The sequence below is a fragment of the Pyrus communis genome, chromosome 3 (assembly GCF_041283825.1).
Source record: "Pyrus communis isolate YQ-2024b chromosome 3, ASM4128382v1, whole genome shotgun sequence".
Taxonomy (NCBI): domain Eukaryota; kingdom Viridiplantae; phylum Streptophyta; class Magnoliopsida; order Rosales; family Rosaceae; genus Pyrus; species Pyrus communis.
This window is the reverse complement of record NC_142567.1, coordinates 27,173,292-27,191,126: the sequence shown is the minus strand read 5'-3', so window position 1 is coordinate 27,191,126 and position 17,835 is coordinate 27,173,292. Positions and strand designations below refer to the sequence as shown.

The following is a 17,835-nucleotide window of genomic DNA, read 5'->3' as shown; positions in this document are numbered from 1 at the left end:
AGAGAGTAGCAATGTGAGGTTAGTACATGTGGTGCCAAAAATTTGTATGTTTTAAAATTTATACTTGCAAGTGCACAAATATATTGAAATATAGGGCGTTATTAGTACGAGGTCGGATTCATAGGGATTTTATGAATTTGAAGTTCCTTACTACTTATCTATCAATTCCCAACTCACAAAATGGTATTAATCATAGTTAAATTCTTCTTCGCTTAAAAGTATGAATTTGAAGCATCACATGTAAACAAATAATTGAACTACGAAAGATCAAAGCATGCTAAGCATACAACTTATGCAATAACTTGCTTTTTCTTGCTATTATAAGAGCTGAAAATCAAGTTTTGCAATTATTTGGAAGCAACAACTTGCTTTCAAGTACTAAAGTGATCCTTCTTTGCTTGCCTTCCTTCCTCTGCTCCTATTGTCGACAGTATTCATTGAAGCTAGAAGTCCAAAGGTAGCTGCTACAGTTTCCTCAGAACATGCTTCGGTGTTTTGAGCATACAGAATTCCACAGTGAGTAAATCATAACCAACTTTAAATATGTTAAAGTGGACACAATTTGTAAAAACTTTCATGAAGAAGTGGCTTTCATTTGAGCACTTTAAGTTGAAGTTTTGAACCCTACAATCTGACTGAATATCATGAGCCGAGAATTTGAACATCCGTTGGAGTGGGATGAACTGGAAATGCTACAGAGCTTGAATTATCACCAATTGTTCATATGTTGTGGTAGACACCATTTGACAACATTCATGAAGAAGTTATCTTTATCCGATCAGTCTACATTGCTTGTTTGAGGCCTCGGAGTTGACTGATGAAAAGGAGCTGCTAATTCCAGCTTGCTACCTACAAGGAAAAGCAGCCTGTGTAAATTGGACATCAAGGCGTAGCAAAAATTAACTAGACAGAGGACTAAAAAGTCTAAACTTAGTAGTGATCGATGTGACATGTATCAGTACAAAAGTTTTCTCACGGTTCAATCTCAAGCTCTCACTCTTTTTTTTTTTCCTTGTCTAGTATCCAACAGTTTGGCTGCTGCTTGCACGTCCAAGACCTCAGTTCCATCACCCATGCTGCTTGCCTGTGTTAAAACTGATAAGGTTATACTTCTGACGAGTATCGAACAAAGAATGTTGATCCAGTGTAATTAGAGGAATGAGAGCTTACCAGTTTATCCAAATTTAGATATTTTGAGAAGGAAACATGGAAGTGTGAGAAATGAATCGTGCATGAGTTTCCACCGGAATCCCAATTCTGCCTGGTCCAATATAACAAAGAACTCAAGAAAGAAGATAGAGAACAAATTTCAACTTTTCAACTGATGGTACAAATGCAATTACTTTTCAGAGTGAGTATTAAAGATTACACTCAACTCACGCCAATGAACTTTCTAACAAGTTTGAAATATAATCTGACATATCAAGAAGGTGGCATATACGGAAGAACTCTTCTTTTGTTCATATAGTAAAAGCAAGTTACCTGCAGATAAAGGAAATTGCGTAGAGAATGCACATATGTTTGTAGGAGTAACTTGTTGCCAGTGAAGCTACCTTCAGAAGCACCTTTCAGCCTTTAGGGAGGAGGACCAAAACATTTGTTTTAAAGCTCTTAGATTCTGGCCAAATCCCACTGCCGATAACAACGACAATAAAGTCACTCTCGATAGTGGCATTTCCACTAACTTTATCACTTAATCCCATAAATTCCGAAGATCTTGTTGTTTGCAGCTTGAATTTTCTGCTTAAAAGAACAGAGACTACATATCTGCAATGCACAATTTATTATATAAAATAAGACTAATTCTTAAAGAAAAAAAAAAGTCATTCCTTTATAATGGCATAAGAAATTGTCTCAAAGGAGACAGTGTTACCTTCCCGGCCCGAGAACTCTCTGTAGAACTCTAAGGTGTTGAGACTGGTGAGTAAACACCATCAGGAAGAGTGACCCCAAGTACACAATATGGACCTGCACCGACATCGCAATGGCATTCCATGTCAAAGAATCTACTATTTTACAAGCAAAAGAGAAAGCTTTGTTTCGCAACAGAGATGACTTCTACGACATCGTTATCATCATTTTAGAAGACTAATAAGCTCAAGGTGAATATGAAATGGAGAAAGCCTGAAAAACAGAAAAAAAATTTTGCTTCGATTGTTCAATGTAAAATAAAAGGAGAAAAGCACACATTATATGCTGCAACTCATTTTACAGACTGTCATCTCCAATAAAACATCCAGAATTTCTTTCTTTCATTAAAGACAATACTAAGTCCATAGGACTGTATGAACCTTCCATACGAGGGCACAAAGAACTGTACGGACCTTCCATAGGACTGTACGAACCTTCCATACGCAGGGCTATGTCCACATTTAGTAGTTTCTCCAATTTTTACTATAACAACGTACAATAGTTTTTTCACTTTTAATCTCAAGCTCTCCCTTTATTCAACAGTTGGCTGCTTCTTGCACTCTCCTTTGAAAGTAATGCAGGGCGCAAAGGATGCTAGGAAGCCCCAGCTTCTAAAGACCTACACAACAAAAAAAATCAACTGAATTCAAATCTTTGTGCAAACTCATAAGAATGCATTTCAATTTGGCAACGAGTATCAAACAAAGAATATTGATCCAGTTGTAATCGACAAGATAAAAGATTACCAATTTGGATCCAAATTAAGATTTGATGATATGGAAACATGATTGAAGTTGAAGAATGATACTGATCCACACATGAGTTTTGATCGGAATCCCAATTCTGCCTGTACAAAGATAATACCAAAACAACTGAAGAACAATATAAGCAACAAATTTCAACTTTTCAACTGATAGTAAAAACCTTGGAACTGAAGATTCATTTACCTAATTTCTGCAATAGTGTGGGTACACTCTGTTCATCAAGTTACTGGATGGTCATCAATCACAGATACAAAAGTCAACTGAATTCAAATCACTCTGCATACAAGTAATCATAAAAATCTCAGTCCAAAATCTTCATAAGAATAATAACTTTTTTTTTGTTGGAAGAGAACACAATTGCTGCAATTTTACATATTATATGAACATGGTTTTAGCAGATAACTAGTGTTGGAATAACATATGCCCACTTTCCTCATTATGTAAGAATCAAACGAATAAGGAAAGTGCTACAATTTTCATCGGGAGTCATTAGTCCGTAATTTTAAGATCACAATCCATTTCACATCTAGAGGATACATTCCAGTTGAAAAGAAATCGGTGAAGAAACAGGAAAAAAGAAAATGGTTCAACACTTTTAGATTCACAATAAGTACTCCTATGCCAGTAATCCAAATACTCAACAAGTCCTCTGGTACCTTAGAAGTTGGAACTCTCGATTGTCAATTGAAGATAATGAAGAAAATGCCAGTTGAGAAGAATTACCGACCACATTAATATTAAAATCACAAAGAGAACAAGTCTGAGTTGTTGAACCAAAAGTAATCCTCTAAAGGATAAACAATTAAGTCCCCTTCGAATTTGATGGCAATGTAAATTTTTCAGCAACCTTACGAGACATTTAAGCAACTACATGCTCCAACATAGTGCCAACAAGAAGTAAAAGCTGCAGGAAAGAAATTACCATGAGTATTAATTTTCAAACTGGTTCTGTTAATTAAAACAGATAGCCAGATATGACCACAACAGAAAAGCTCGCATACTTTATATGTTGGCAATTTTCGCAGCAGGAACACCTCTCCTCTAGCATTTTTGTTTCCTAGGCCATAAAAGTTTATATCCTCAACAGCATTCCCTGCCATCGCTGAGGGCTGAGGCAGAGTGGGTTCCATGAACGAAAAAAATCTCTCGAAGACTCTCATGAGTAATATCATGGTCCAACGAGCTTGCTGCAAAATGAACATTTCATATGCTTTGCAAAAGTATTACCAAGCACTGAGGCAACCCAATTATCGAAATTGTGTAACGCGCGCTGAACGTATATAGGCGTTATGCAGAACATTCTTGTTTATGATTTCGTTATTTTTTGTTTTGACAAAAAAGAATAGCATTCGAAAGTATTAAATTGGTTTACTTATATTTGTATGTCATAACAATCGAAAGTATCAATTTAGTTTACATATATTCGAAGTTACACACCAGCAATAACATCAGTGAATACCAAAAAGTCCCAAGACCTTGAATGTTCCGCTAGGAAAGACACAAAAATCAACAACTCATTTGGATGTGCTTTTAAAATGGCTGAAAGCACTTTTAGAGAAAATGTTTTTGGGTTCCAAAAGCACTTTAAGTGCTTTCTGCAAGAAGCACCAGTTATGTGCTTCTTCCAGGAAGCACTTTAAGTGCTTTTCCAGAATTTATTTGCATTTTTACCAAGGATTGGTTCCAAAAACATTTTCACCAAAAGTGCTTTCATTCATTTTAAAAGCACATTCAAATGAGCTCAATATCACTCTCGTATCAATCTGGACAGAAGCAAAATTCCACTTAAAAAGTTTTGGAACAAAACAATGTGTATCAGAAAGAACTATTCTGGGCCTGTGGAACTAAAAGTCACCGACAGATGGTTGAACAACCAAGTCCACTTTGACTTCAATGTATTTATCAACAACAACGTTATGAGCCACCTCAGAAATTACATGCTAGCTTGAAAAGGACTGTAAGGCAAGTACAGGGTAGAATGAGAAATTTTGCATGCAGTGGATGAAAGAAGGACGAAACAATATCTAAAACAAGAAACACCACTCTTTTTGGAAAAACATGTCTTGTGCATCAGTACATGAACCCTATTTGCACCTACAGAACTACATCGTTCTAATTGAGTAAGAACGTCACGAAAAATGCCAAAGGATACTAAAAAAATTATATATGCCTACTGAAATCACAACATATATAGTAAGTCACTTTAATTACTTGAAGAGAAAAGGAGGTGGAGTTTGAAAAACTTACATTGCTTAATTAGCTGCGACAGTAAAGTGGCGACACGTTGCATAACTTTTGCAGAGGATAGATTCATCAATTTCTTGTAATTCCTAATCGTCAGCCCTATAAGGCATGTAAGGTTACCCAACAACTCTGGTAAAGCCTCCACTCCCTCAAGTAGTTGATACATAAAATAGTTAAAGAAGTTAAGTGTTGAATTTGATGAGAGACTTGAGCTTTGGCCACCCTTTCAAATGTAAGGATTCAAGCTGCAATGATCAACCTTGAACATCAGGAATGGAATTGAGCTCCTCCCATAACCCGCCAATGGTGAATTTTATCAATTTCGGTTATGTAGACCTTTCCGCAGATTTCTTAAATTAGTCCCCAACTCAGCATTGCAACTGAGAATTCTTTACCTAATTTATGCAATAACACAGGAAAATGACAGTTCATCAAGTTACTCAAGGGATATGAATTAGAAATAAAGAAATCAACTGAATTCAAATCACTATCCATATGATTTGAAAATTTGTTCAGAAATCACAAGTAACCATAAAAATATCTGCCCAGAACCTTCATATTTAAGGATAATAACAAACAGAAAGCAATTACAGTAAATCTATATATTATATGAACATGGTTTTACAAGATCACAAGTATTGGCATTACTGTTCCAAATTTCTAACAAGATTCGAATACCATGAACGGGTAATTAAGCTAGTGGTTCAACGCTTGTACAGATGAAGTAAAGAAAGTTAACATATCGAATTGATGTTGCCGGATCTATGAAAGATAACATGTAAAGGAGACTGCCCACATGGTACCATAAAAAGAGGCTTGCTAGCTTGATAAATACTATAACTTAAGGTATATTTTTTAGAATGAAGGTTGAGCGGGAAATTTAATATCTCGTGCATCAGTACCTGTACTCAGTTTGCACAGATTGAGCATCCTGAAAAACGCCAATGCAAGCCAAAAGATATATAGATGCCTCTGGAACACACAACAGATATAGTCAGAAGTCAACAGCACAATAAATTTAGAAGAGAAGAGGAGATGCAGATTTGAAAAGCTTACATGGATTAATTTCAATGTGGAAGTTGGAGCCATTTGGAGTCGTTTGTACATAAAACTGGAATACAAGTAATCTCAGAGAAATGTGGCCTTGCACACCATGAAATTTGGTTTTTCCGCAACTCATTTGTTGTGTACATTCAATCCGACTGCTGTATGACTCCGGACTGATTCAAACGAACAAAGGAGACAAACATATAATTAATATGAACTCTGTAATTTGATTTCAAGAATTTAAAAACTTACTTTCGATATACGGAATGTGAGAAATCTTAGGCCAATCTGTGCCGCTGTCCCTGCTGCATCTTTGCTTTAAAAGGGGATGACATCCCTCAATAAACAGGGTATGTAATTTGGTGAGGCGTTGCATAGCTTGGACACTTGGTAAGTTGGTCAGATTCTTGCAATTCCAAATCTGCAGCTCTGTAAGGGATGTAAGGCTACCCAACCATTCTGGCAAAGTCTCCACTCCGTCAATGTTATATACCCACAATGATGTTAGACAAGTGAGGTGTTGAATTTGTTGAGGCAGAGACTTGAGCTTAGGCCAACCAAACAAGTATAAGGTTGCAAGATGCATTAATGATCCAACTTGAAAATCAGGGAAAGGGAAGGAATCGAGCTCCTCCCAGAACCCACCGATGCTCAAATACTCCAAGCGCGGGAGCCGTTGCAACCCCGTCGGCCGATATTTTAGCTTTCGCCAATTTCTAATCTCCAAATAACCGAGAGAATTGAGGTTGTCTAAACTTGGAAGAATCTCTAAATTAGGGAAACCTTGTATTATCAGCGACCCAAGAGAAAGCGGGAATTGCAACCCACTCACCCAACTTTCCAATCCTTCGCATTCACTAATACTCAGTACTCGAAGGGAGGTCATGGTGCGCAAATCTGAAGTAGATTGCAGACTAATGCTGCTACTTTGGACACCAAACGAGGCTACCTTTGGGCATTCACTTATCTCCAAATGCTGCAGAGAGGGACATTGTTGTGGAAGAGCAGGTAAGCTTGATAATTCTTTGCAATTGCTGAATGTCAACTTCTGAAGAGAGGATACGCCGCCTTTAATTTCAATCGATGTCAGGTTATTGCATCTCCATACTATCAATTCCACAAGAGAGGCCCATACATTCAGTGGGCCTGATAATCCATTACATTCCCAAATTTTCAATTTCTGGAGAGAGGTGCAGTACTCTAACCCACTCGGTAGGCTTGACAATCGTCCACAATACTCAATCACTAATTCCCGTAGAGATGCCATGCCATGTGTAATTGGAATCAACTCTAGACTAGGACATTCCTTAATAGTCAGTTCCTCAAGGAGAGGGAGTGTATCTAGCCCATCCGCCAAATGCCTGAGCTTTTCACATCTCCAAATATCCAATCTCTCAAGAGAGCCCCACGATCCAAATACATCGGGGGCAATACAAGTTAAATCATTGCAATCTCTTATCTCCAGAGAGGAGAGATTATTATTGTTCTTCAAAATCCCTTGCGGCAAACAAGTAAGCTCCTTAATACTTCTTATTATGAGGAAATTGAGAGTTGTTAATCCACTGCTTATTTCTTCTATTGGCTTTCCACTATCACTAGAAATTATCTTCAACTTTTGAAGAGATGGAAAATGACTTGGAACATTTCTCAATTTGGAACAGCCTTTTATGGTCAACTTCTCGAGGCATGGAAAAACCACTACTTTTTGTGCTGACATCGTTGGTGCTTCTTTCCATTCAATTAGATTACCACACCTGGAAATATTTAATACTTTTAGTGCAGGAAATAAAGTAATTATTTCCTTACTTGTCGTGGCTACATTGTGGACATGATCATAACCGTAGAACTCAGCTCCAACACATTTCAAGTTAGCCATTCCATTAATCTTAAGCTCTGTAAGATTGGGTAGATGACCGAGCGGTGGGACTCCTTCACATTTGTCGCATCCAAGTAATTGAATCTTCTTCAAGTTGTTGAGCAGTAATGACCTACTCATCATCCACGATGGAAACTTATTGCCCATGAAATTTTCAATACTCAAGCTCTCCAACTCAGAATGCGGTCGGAGGCCTTCCAGTACATTCCCCTCCTTATTGTTGTTGGTTATTGACCTATTTTTTGTCCATTGGAAGCTTAAATGGCATATTTTCCTCTTATCCTCCAACTTAGCTTTCTTTGCTTCTTCTCCATTCTTTACGTGCTTCAGATTACAAATGATTAATTTACCTTTCAATTGTTTTAAGCCAGCCAACTCTTCAATTCGACGACCAATCTCATTACCCACCGAAAAGTAAGGTAATGTTCGAAGGCAAGTCAATCGCCTTATCCCTTGTGGAAATTTCGTACTCTTATCAAAATAAATATGCCTCAGGTTGATCAAGCTTTGCAGTTCTTTTGGAAACTCTTTAAGGGCACAATTTGTTGCTCTTAACGTCTGTAGGTTATAGAGCTTGCCTATAGACGTGGGGAGTGCTTTGAATCTTGTTTTAGAAATGTCAAGATACCTCAAGTGTTTCAGCCTACCAATTGAAACTGGAAATTCTTCAATATTAGCATTACTTAAATTTAAGACACGTAAAGCTTTGAATCGTGGAAGAATGTAAGTAGGAACTTCACCATCGTTGAAAAACAGTGACCGCAATTTTCCACCACTTCTTTCTAGAATGTTTTCCAGTACAATAGTAGAAACATGAGCAACATGTCGAATCTCAAGTGAGCCTATGCCACATAAGTCTCCCGTCAAGATTTCGGATTTGGATATAAGTTTTGCCAAATCGTGCACAAGATCGTGCATCTTGCATTTGCTAACAATGCCATTGTCACTCACTGAAGCATCTTGAAATAAGGAGCTTTGCAGTAGAATATCAAAATATTCATTACCTATTTCCTCCATATCTTTACCTTCATCGGGTGCAGGGTGGAGTAATCCTTGAGCCATCCAAAGTTGAACCAAGCTCTCTCTTTGAATCTCGAAATCTTTCTTGAACAATGAGCAATATGTAAAACATTGCTTCAATGATGGTGATTCTAAATTGTCAAAACTCAACTTCAAGACTGACATAATTCTATTTTCTCCTTTTGGTAGGTTGCCCCATATTCTACTATCTTTAAACAGCGACCATTCTTCAATACTTTTTTTAGTGTGCAAAATGCCTCCTAAAACCTGTTGATTGGATTAGTGAGTTTCGAAGGCGTCCTAAAAATAATGTAGAAAAGAGGGACTCATATTAAATAAGAGGTTTTTGTTTACTTAATTTTGAATCCCCTTGCCTAAAAGGACAAAATCTAATGTGATAACTATAATTCTTAATAGTGTGCAAAATGATATTAGATTCCTGTTTCTTGTGCTTGACCAAATTCCCAAGAACCCATTAAGTAGTTAAAAATACGTTTTATTCTTGATTTGTTGGCGGAATTAATTTTATCTAGTTTCTGTCTTGTTCAAATCAATAAGTTGCTAATGCTGGTTTATTAATAAGAAAATGTTAGGAAAATCACATATTTTATATACCATATAATATTTTAGTGATATGTACATGTCATGCCAATTATTGCATTTGGTGAAGCTTTTTACACCCTCTAAAAAACTAATCTATGTGCATTGTACTTTCAAAATTCGATCCCAATTCAATCATCTTGCAATAGTTTGCAATATTCTAGTGGATAGAGTGTTGGGTTTTCACTCATGCATTCCAGATTCAAAACTTCCCTTACCCTAAATTATTGTAATAGTTTCGAATCATGTCCTTCCCATTAATAATAATAATTTAAAAAAAAATCATATTGCAAATAATATAACTAAATTTCGAAGGGATTGGATCAGTTTGTTTGCTACCAAATATCAATTAAATCGGAGACAATTTAGTCATCTATATGTATTGAACAAATTGACGTTGTTGGTACCAAGTAAAACATTTATAATATCAAATAGCTAATTTGTATATCATTTGAAATGAAATTTCGTAATGATGATCTTTAAATGGTGATTACGAAAATAAATAGTTCCAATTATGAAATTTCTACGGTTAAAATACATTTTGTCACAAGACCTTGTTCTAATTTATAAGGTGGTGCACCCCATGAGTTGAATGCAAGTATTATCTTAATTTATAAATGAAAACATGTAAAAAAAATAGGTGCAAACATATGATACGTAATCGTACGCACCTTTGCCACTAATGGAACACCACCACAATTTTCAGCAATCTTCATTCCAATTGTCTGGAACTCATGAGCTATATTAGCACTGCTATTGGGGCAAGCTCTATCTTTCATGATGGACCAACATTCATCCACGGAAAGTTTTCCCAAATCACATCGTGGAAGTAGCTTTTCTGAGATTGATGCGACTTTGGCACTGCGAGTAGTGACTATAATTTTGGATCCCCCATCAGATTTAAGCTTAAAAAAACATTCCATCAAGTTCTTCCATTTTTCAGAATCTTCGTTCCAAACGTCATCAAGTATGAGTAAGTATCTTTTATCTTCCAACTCTTCATTAAGGAACTTAAGCAAAGCTTCCTGGTTATCTTTCAAGGAAGGGGCGTTTGCCGGTTTGAGTTGTTCTAACATCTTAAGTAGAATTAAATCGACATCAAAAGCGTTCGATACACAAACCCATATTCTCATCTCGAAATGCTTGTGTATCAGCTCCTCATTATAAACCGACTTGGCCAATGTTGTTTTTCCGAGGCCACCCATTCCCACGATGGCCATAACCGCAGGATTTTCTTGGTTGTACTTGGGGTCGGTCAAGGTTGTAACTATTTTTGTCACAACCTCTCCCCTTCCAACAGTTATTTCATCTCTGCCAATGAGTGAGTTGGTTTGTCTGTCCCATCTATTTCCTCTAGGAGTTGCATCTTTATTCCTGGAAACTAGTCCAAGAAGAGATGCTTCACTCTTGAGATCCACCAAGCATGCATTGATCTTCTTTATTTTATGCGCCATTTGAAGACGAAATGCAAGTGGATTGGAGAGTGAAAAGAAGTTAAGAACCTTTTTCTTCATATGGTTTTGGATTTCGACTTTACGCCGAGCAACTTCGTACTCGAATTCATCCAAGACATCCTCAGCATCATGAGCTACGTCTTTGAGTTTCTTCACCCAGTCCTCTATTGGCCCACCTGTTAAACAGAAAAGTATTTGAGAACGGTAATTAAAAATCTTGTATATGAAGTGTGAGATTATAAGAGTTTAAAATAAAGGGTATACGAAAAATTTATAATTCTTTACAATCTCACAATTTCAAATACAACTCAATCTTTTATTCTTCTCCTTAATTAAGTATTTATAAAATTACAAAGAAGCAATACTAGAAAATAAATTAAAATAATCCTTTGTCCACAAGACAAAAAAAACCTAGACAAAATCTAATCAAATTCCAAATTAAATCATATCAAATCACTAATTAAATCATCTCTAACATACTTTCCTTTATATTTTCTAATTAACAACAAGAGAGTTCAGAAATATATACTACCTTGTGGTTGGTCGGCAACAGCAACCAAGAAACGATCAATGTCGATTAATGAGTATCGAAGCTTTCTGAGTTGAGCTTTGAAACCCAATGCAAGACTGAATTCTTTCGAAGCAAGTGAAAGCACCTTGCTCAGTATTCCCTCCACACCAAAAGTAACCATAGCTTCAGCTGCCATTCCTTCAATTCCCTGTTCAGCTCAGCTCAGCCAATCAGAGTGTTTAAGTTGCTCTCTTCGATACAATATTACAAGTGCAATAGAGGATGATATGATGATAGATAACAGATACAATAGAGTGTTGAAATTTCTGTCTTATAACGTGAAAAACGTGGAGCATACAATAATAGAGCTAATGATTGCTGTACACCGTAGCTGGCAAGACTTAATCTCTACCAAGTAAAACACGAATCTCCACCATGCCATGCAAGACAAGTTCAGAAAGTGGGATAAAAAGCTAATCCCCCTATTCTTTACTTTTTTGCTTTAATATAAAGGGACCGAAAGGCTAAAAAGAAAGTTAAAAGCACTAATAGCATTTTTTTTTTTTAAACCGAAAAAAAAATTATTTTTTCTTTCTCTCTTAAAAAAAGAAGTTAATGTGTTTTATTTTTTTCGTACAAACGATTGCACGGGAGGAGTCTCTAACGCCATTATATCTCTTGCCAAGTTAAGTTGCGTTCGGATAGGAAAATCAAAATTTTTAATTTGGCTTACGTCCAGTCCAACCACTTGTTCGGATTTTTTACCTTGAAAATTTAGGAACTTGGAAAATTAAAAATTTTATGAAAACAAAACAACTTGGAAATTGAATTCATCAAATTATGTACATTTCTAGGATACACAGGAGAGTAGTGATGGTTTTTGAGAAATAGAAGAAGAAAATATGGAAGTGTCAGAGCACATGACAATGCCCTAGCTTTGCCTTTGGGATATTTGATTGAGGCATGGATAACATAGCTTTGGCTGCAGTAGGTGCGCATATTCTTTGTTAAGAACAAGAATGATAAGATCTCAACTTTTCCTCAAATTAATATATAAAAGAAGTTTTGACTTTTGATCTTCTTCAATTCATTTGATTCGACGACTGAAATTAAAAGGGATAGTGGCAAGTAAAAATGATGTATGGATATCACACCTCTTTATTTAAATCATTATAATCTCTCTCTACACTCAGTTCACTCTCTATGCTCATATATTAATTAAACTATCAATAACTCTTTAAACCTAAACTTACTACCTAAATTACCTTCACAAACCCAATTCACTATGTAAAGGTATCTTTACACTTATTCAAAAAATTAATATGTCAAACTCAAAGCATACATTCTCTCCTTCCAACATATATGTAGTATTTTCTTTCATTCCTTCCATCCTTTTGCAAGAACACACCACTCTTGTTGAGAATGAATTCCGCATCGATAGGAAGATAAATGTTGCATGTGCTTCTAAGATGTTGAACTATTTCTCATATTGCCAATTAGTTTTCTAGTGAAACCTCAACTTTCTTCCGACCACACACGCTCCATATCATCCCGGTTGTATTGTTCACACGTTTAACTTAAAATTTTGATGTAGATAAGAAATCTTGTTGAGATAAATCTCCCATAAACAAGAGAAAAAACCTTTCATGAAATGAATCACAGTGTTTTAAATTCCTCTCTTCGATACACTACAAGTGCAATGCAGAATAATGTGATCATAAATACCAGATACAATAGTGTTTAAATTCTCTCTCATAACGTGAAAAGCGTGGTGCATCCAATAATAGAGGAGTAGATTCCTATCAGAGACAAATAATTGAGGATAAATTGGAGTATGTTCCGATCAGAAACATATAGTTGAGGACAGATTTACTTTAGATGTGGATCCGCCTCGTTGAAAAGTCAAAAGAAGTGGGCAAAGCTAATGATGATGAAGACCGTAGCTGGCAAAGGGGAGGTGCAAGGGAAGGACTTCGATCTCTACCCAAAAAGAAGAAGGGCACAAAAAGTCATAAGTAATCAACATTTTTTAAAGGGCCCGAAAGGCTCAAAAGAAAGTAAAAGCACTACTATTAGTAAGAAAAAATTGTTTCAAACACTTACAAAACCAAAAGCGCTCATTATTTTAAAATGATAAAGTCGAGTTATTCACATTTAAAAACAGTTTTGTAGAGTGACAATAAAAATGACTTATTTGTCAACTTTTCTACTTTCATCCAAGAAAAAAAAGCGCAAAAACATCATTTCCTTCTTCTTTATCCATGAAAAGAGATCGTTTCTAGATTCATTCATTCTAATCCATCAAATCAGAAATCTGTGTCGTTGAAATTTAATGAAACGACTACAAACAGAGGCTCATTTTAAAAGATAATAACTGCAGCTGTTAGATGAAATTTTAACTGTACAAATTCCTTGATTTGATGAATTAGGAAAAAAAATCCGAAAGCTTTCCTTCATTCACCATCCTTTCCTTTTATGCTTTAATATAAAGGGGGCGAATGGCTCAAAAGAAAGTTAAACGCCAAAAAAATAAAAAATAAAAAATCTGTCCCTTTGAAAATGAAGTCAAATGCACTACTTAATGTCTCTAACTCCATATATCTCTTGCCAAGTTAACTTGCGTTTGGATACGGGAATCGGATTTTTTAATTTGGCGTACATCAGATGTACTTTTTCAATTTATTTTTTCTTTTCTTGGTGTTTCAAGTGGAGGGAGATTGTTTGCCGTCATGTTTGAGTGCTCTTCTCATCTCCTTCTATTTTGTGTGATCATGGTTAAGTCACGTTAACATTTTATATTGATTCTTTTATAGAGATAATAAGATAAAAAATAATAAAAATATAAAATGTTGACGTAGTTTAACCGTGATCGCATAAATAGAAAGGGATGAAAAGCACATCCAAACAAACAAGAGGGTAAACAATCTACCTCCGTTTCAATTTTCTTTGTTCGATGGAAGACGTGGTCCCCATCGTTTTGCTGTTGGTTTTGCTCTCTCAGAGGATGAGGGTTGCGAAATCATAGTGGACGACTCTCCAAACCTACGCATCTCTCAATTCCTCCTGGTCGGCAAACTTTTGGCATCCATAAGGATTACGGCAAAGAATCCTTTGCATACTTTTTGTCAAACTGTTGGAAGCCGAAAGCCAGGGTTTCAATTCAACCCCTTTGTGGGGATCGCTTCCTATTTGTGTTCTCATTTGATGTGGAACGGTCTAGGATTTTGAATGGGGGTCCCTGGAGTTTCAAAAATATATAGTTGCTTTATAAGTAGAAGAGGGTGACATTCTGTTAGACCTAGTCCTCAGTCTGTTAGGATTGAGTCTGTTTTGAAGAGTTCCGAATCTATTTGACTTATTGTTTATCTTGTATTTCTGTTTTGTACGTAGTTGGATAGGTTTAGGTTTGTATATTTGGTTTTCAAAGTCTCCATGTAAATAGGGATTTGAATCCCTGAGTGTAATCTTCGCATGACTATAAATACATGCAGCCCTAGCTTGAAGGGTATGCAAAGTGGTGAACGTGAATATCTGCTAAGTCAAGTACTCTCTAGGTCTTGAGTTTGTACATGGTACACAGAGCTCTCTAAGTCCAACGACATCGATCCAATTTTTTTTTCTGCCCACTACCTTCCATTATGTCGTCTGACACCAGCAGCAACAACACCACCACCACCACCATCAATCCAACCATCCCCTTTTCCTCTGCCATGACCACCATTGTCAACATCAAACTCGATAGGACTAACTACCCTTTGTGGTTAGCCCAGATTCTCCCCATCTTGAGGAGTCGTGATCTAATGGGGTACGTCGATGGCTCCTGTGTTTGTCCTCCTATGCATCTTCCTGGAAACACAGCCGTCAATCCGTCATACACTACCTGGATGCAACATGATCAACTGATCCTCAGTTGGATCAATGGCTCGCTCACAGCCTCTGTGCTGTCAACTGTGGCAAGCAAGCGCACGTCTCGAGCAACTTGGGAAGCTTTGGAGCAGCGCTATGCGTCATCCTCTCAGAATCGAATTCTGTTTCTGCGCAACGAACTGTTGCAAACCAAAAAAGGTGACGTTTCAATTGCTGATTTTCTTGACAAGATGAATTCTATTTCTGACAACCTAGCCCTAGCTGGCAAACCAGTTGAAGAGGATGAGCTCGTTCAGATTATTCTCAATAATCTTGGACCTGCTTTTGAAATGACCGTGAATGCCGCACAAGCACGTGATTCCCCTATCACGTATCCCACTCTGGAGTCTCTCCTTCTCACCACTGAGAGAAGGATGGCGGAGCAGACTGTTCAGGTGACAGAAACTGCTCCCGTTAATGCGTATGTGGCTGCACGAGGATGTGGTGGACGTTTTCGAGGTACTGGACGAGGCGCTGGCCTGTCCAACCGTGGTTCTTCTGTAAATCAGAGAGGGTTTGTTTCTCGTAACAACAATGCCCAAAGACAACAATCGGCTGCAAGGTCTGTTTCCTGTGGTGGTCGTATAACTTGTCAAATATGTGGGAGAGAAGGGCATCATGCCCTTGATTGCTATCATCGCATGAATGCAGCCTACGAAGGTCGTATTCCACCCAACCGTCTAACAGCTATAGCTTCATCTCCAACCACACTGAATCGTCAGCAAAATGGTTCCTGGTTACTTGATACTAGGGCAAACGCCCATATTACTCCTGAGATACAGAACCTTGTCAATCCCAAGGAGTATAATGGTAATGAAAACATTGGTGGAGTAGGTAATGATACTGGTCTCTCTATTGCACATTCTGGTTCTAATAAAATCATCACTGACTCTTGCTCATTTAATCTTAACAACATATTACATTGTCCTTCGGCCTCCACCAGTATAATTTCTGCCCATCGTTTTACACTTGACAATAGCTGTTATATACTGATTTTTCCATATTTCTTTCTTGTTAAGGACCTCAAGACCCGGAGGACGCTTTTCCGAGGGAAGTGTGAAAATGGGTTATACCCATTTCCTAATGGCGGTGGATCATCCAATCATCCCGTTCTAGCGTGTTTAGGAGTCCGAGTGTCTGCACAGAAATGGCATGATCGTCTGGGCCATTCTGCGTCTAAAATAATAAAATTTTTAATTTCAAATAATCAAGTGCCAATTAGTGGCACCTCTGTTGTACGCTTCTGTCATTCGTGTCCATTAGGCAAGAGTACCAAATTGCCGTTTCAAGTTTCAGAGTCTGTTTCGCAATTCCCTTTATACCTTTTGCATTCGGATGTTTGGTGTTCACCAGTTGTTTCAAATGAAGGATATCGTTATTATTTATTGTTTGTCGATGATTTTTCAAAATATTCTTGGATATTTCCTATGAAACATAAGTCTGAGGTGTTCCCAATATTTCTTAAATTCAAAACCAAGGTTGAAAACATGTTTCAGCGTTCTATCAAACTCCTGCAATGTGATGAAGGAGGAGAGTATAAAAGTAATGCCTTTCGAGCTTTTTTAGATAAACATGGCATCTCACAAAGGTTTTCTTGTCCCAAACACCCTGAACAAAACGGCCTTGCCGAAAGGAAACATCGTCATATTGTCGAAACTGCCATAGTCATGTTGTCTCATGCTGGTGTTCCCTCAAAATTTTGGCCTGATGCGTGTCAAACAGCCACATATATCATCAATAGGTTGCCTACTCGTGTTTTGTCGAATAAGTCACCTTATGAAAAATTGTTTACAAGAACACCAAAATATGATTTTTTTTAAAGTCTTTGGGTGTAGGTGTTTCCCGTGGCTGCGACCCTATACACAAAACAAACTTGAGGCTAAGTCCAAATCCTGTGTTTTCTTAGGTTATTCGCTGGATCATCAGGGGTACAAATGTTTGGATGTATCCACAAGACGAGTTTATTTGTCTCGCCATGTCCTCTTCGATGATGACTCTTTTCCATTCAAGGATGTCACACTTCGCAAGGAAAGCGTCCATGCCACAGGTAGTTCTCCTCCATCTGATCTCTTATTTGTTTTCCCTTCCTTATCTCCCTCTCAATCCCCAGCCATCGAGTCTCCTAGCACTGCTCGACCTCTTCCCCATGAACCTCCGCCAACCAATATAACTCCGTCTGCGTCCACTTCTGTGGATTCCATTGCCAACCCTAGTATGCCTGCAATTCTACCACACCCTAATACTCATCCTGTTCTAAACCCTAGTATTGTGCCTTTAGGAATGCCCAATGAGCAAGAGACCATCAGTGAACCTGAACAGCAACCGGACCTAGTTTGTGCACCTAATCCAGTACATCACATGCAAACACGCTCCAAAGCTGGCATCCAGAAACCTAATCCCAAGTATGCTTTGCATGTCGTCACCATTGATCAAACTGTTGAACCTACGTCCTTTCGTTAAGCCGTGAAACAACAGGAATGGCGAAATGCTATGGTCACAGAA

General features: G+C 37.4%; 1 protein-coding gene across 6 annotated transcripts; it reads right to left on the bottom strand.

Moving 5' to 3' along the window:
* Nucleotides 1–173: 173 nt before the first annotated feature.
* LOC137716362 (putative disease resistance protein RGA3) lies at nucleotides 174–11,748 on the bottom strand. Of its 6 annotated transcripts, none has more exons than XM_088691561.1 (15): nucleotides 11,449–11,748; nucleotides 10,134–11,092; nucleotides 6,219–9,129; nucleotides 5,976–6,139; nucleotides 5,822–5,891; nucleotides 4,923–5,314; nucleotides 3,598–3,862; nucleotides 2,859–2,951; nucleotides 2,658–2,783; nucleotides 2,346–2,530; nucleotides 1,874–1,968; nucleotides 1,483–1,767; nucleotides 1,171–1,261; nucleotides 977–1,084; nucleotides 708–849 (listed from the first exon to the last, which is right to left on the bottom strand). In XM_088691561.1, the coding sequence occupies exons 1-4, from the start codon at nucleotides 11,621–11,623 to the stop codon at nucleotides 6,096–6,098; spliced, it is 4,089 nt and encodes a 1,362-aa protein (XP_088547687.1). In that variant the 5' UTR covers nucleotides 11,624–11,748; the 3' UTR covers nucleotides 708–849; nucleotides 977–1,084; nucleotides 1,171–1,261; nucleotides 1,483–1,767; nucleotides 1,874–1,968; nucleotides 2,346–2,530; nucleotides 2,658–2,783; nucleotides 2,859–2,951; nucleotides 3,598–3,862; nucleotides 4,923–5,314; nucleotides 5,822–5,891; nucleotides 5,976–6,095. The 6 variants fall into 6 exon arrangements, with proteins under 6 accessions (XP_088547686.1, XP_088547687.1, XP_088547684.1 ...); XM_088691558.1 differs by having other exon boundaries at nucleotides 1,874–2,124; nucleotides 2,325–2,530; nucleotides 2,658–2,758; XM_088691559.1 differs by having other exon boundaries at nucleotides 1,874–2,124; nucleotides 2,658–2,758.
* Nucleotides 11,749–17,835: the final 6,087 nt, after the last annotated feature.

What these genes read in the sequence shown, in the direction of transcription:
- LOC137716362 (XM_088691560.1), bottom strand. Translation starts at nt 11,623, where the DNA reads ATGGCAGCTGAAGCTATGGTTACTTTTGGTGTGGAGGGAATACTGAGC. An exon ending in GTGTTCCATTAGTGGCAAAG is followed by an intron (nt 9,130 to 10,133) that starts GTGCGTACGATT and finishes TCCAATCAACAG; the next exon opens with GTTTTAGGAGGCATTTTGCA. An exon ending in TCACATTCCGTATATCGAAA is followed by an intron (nt 6,140 to 6,218) that starts GTAAGTTTTTAA and finishes CGTTTGAATCAG; the next exon opens with TCCGGAGTCATACAGCAGTC.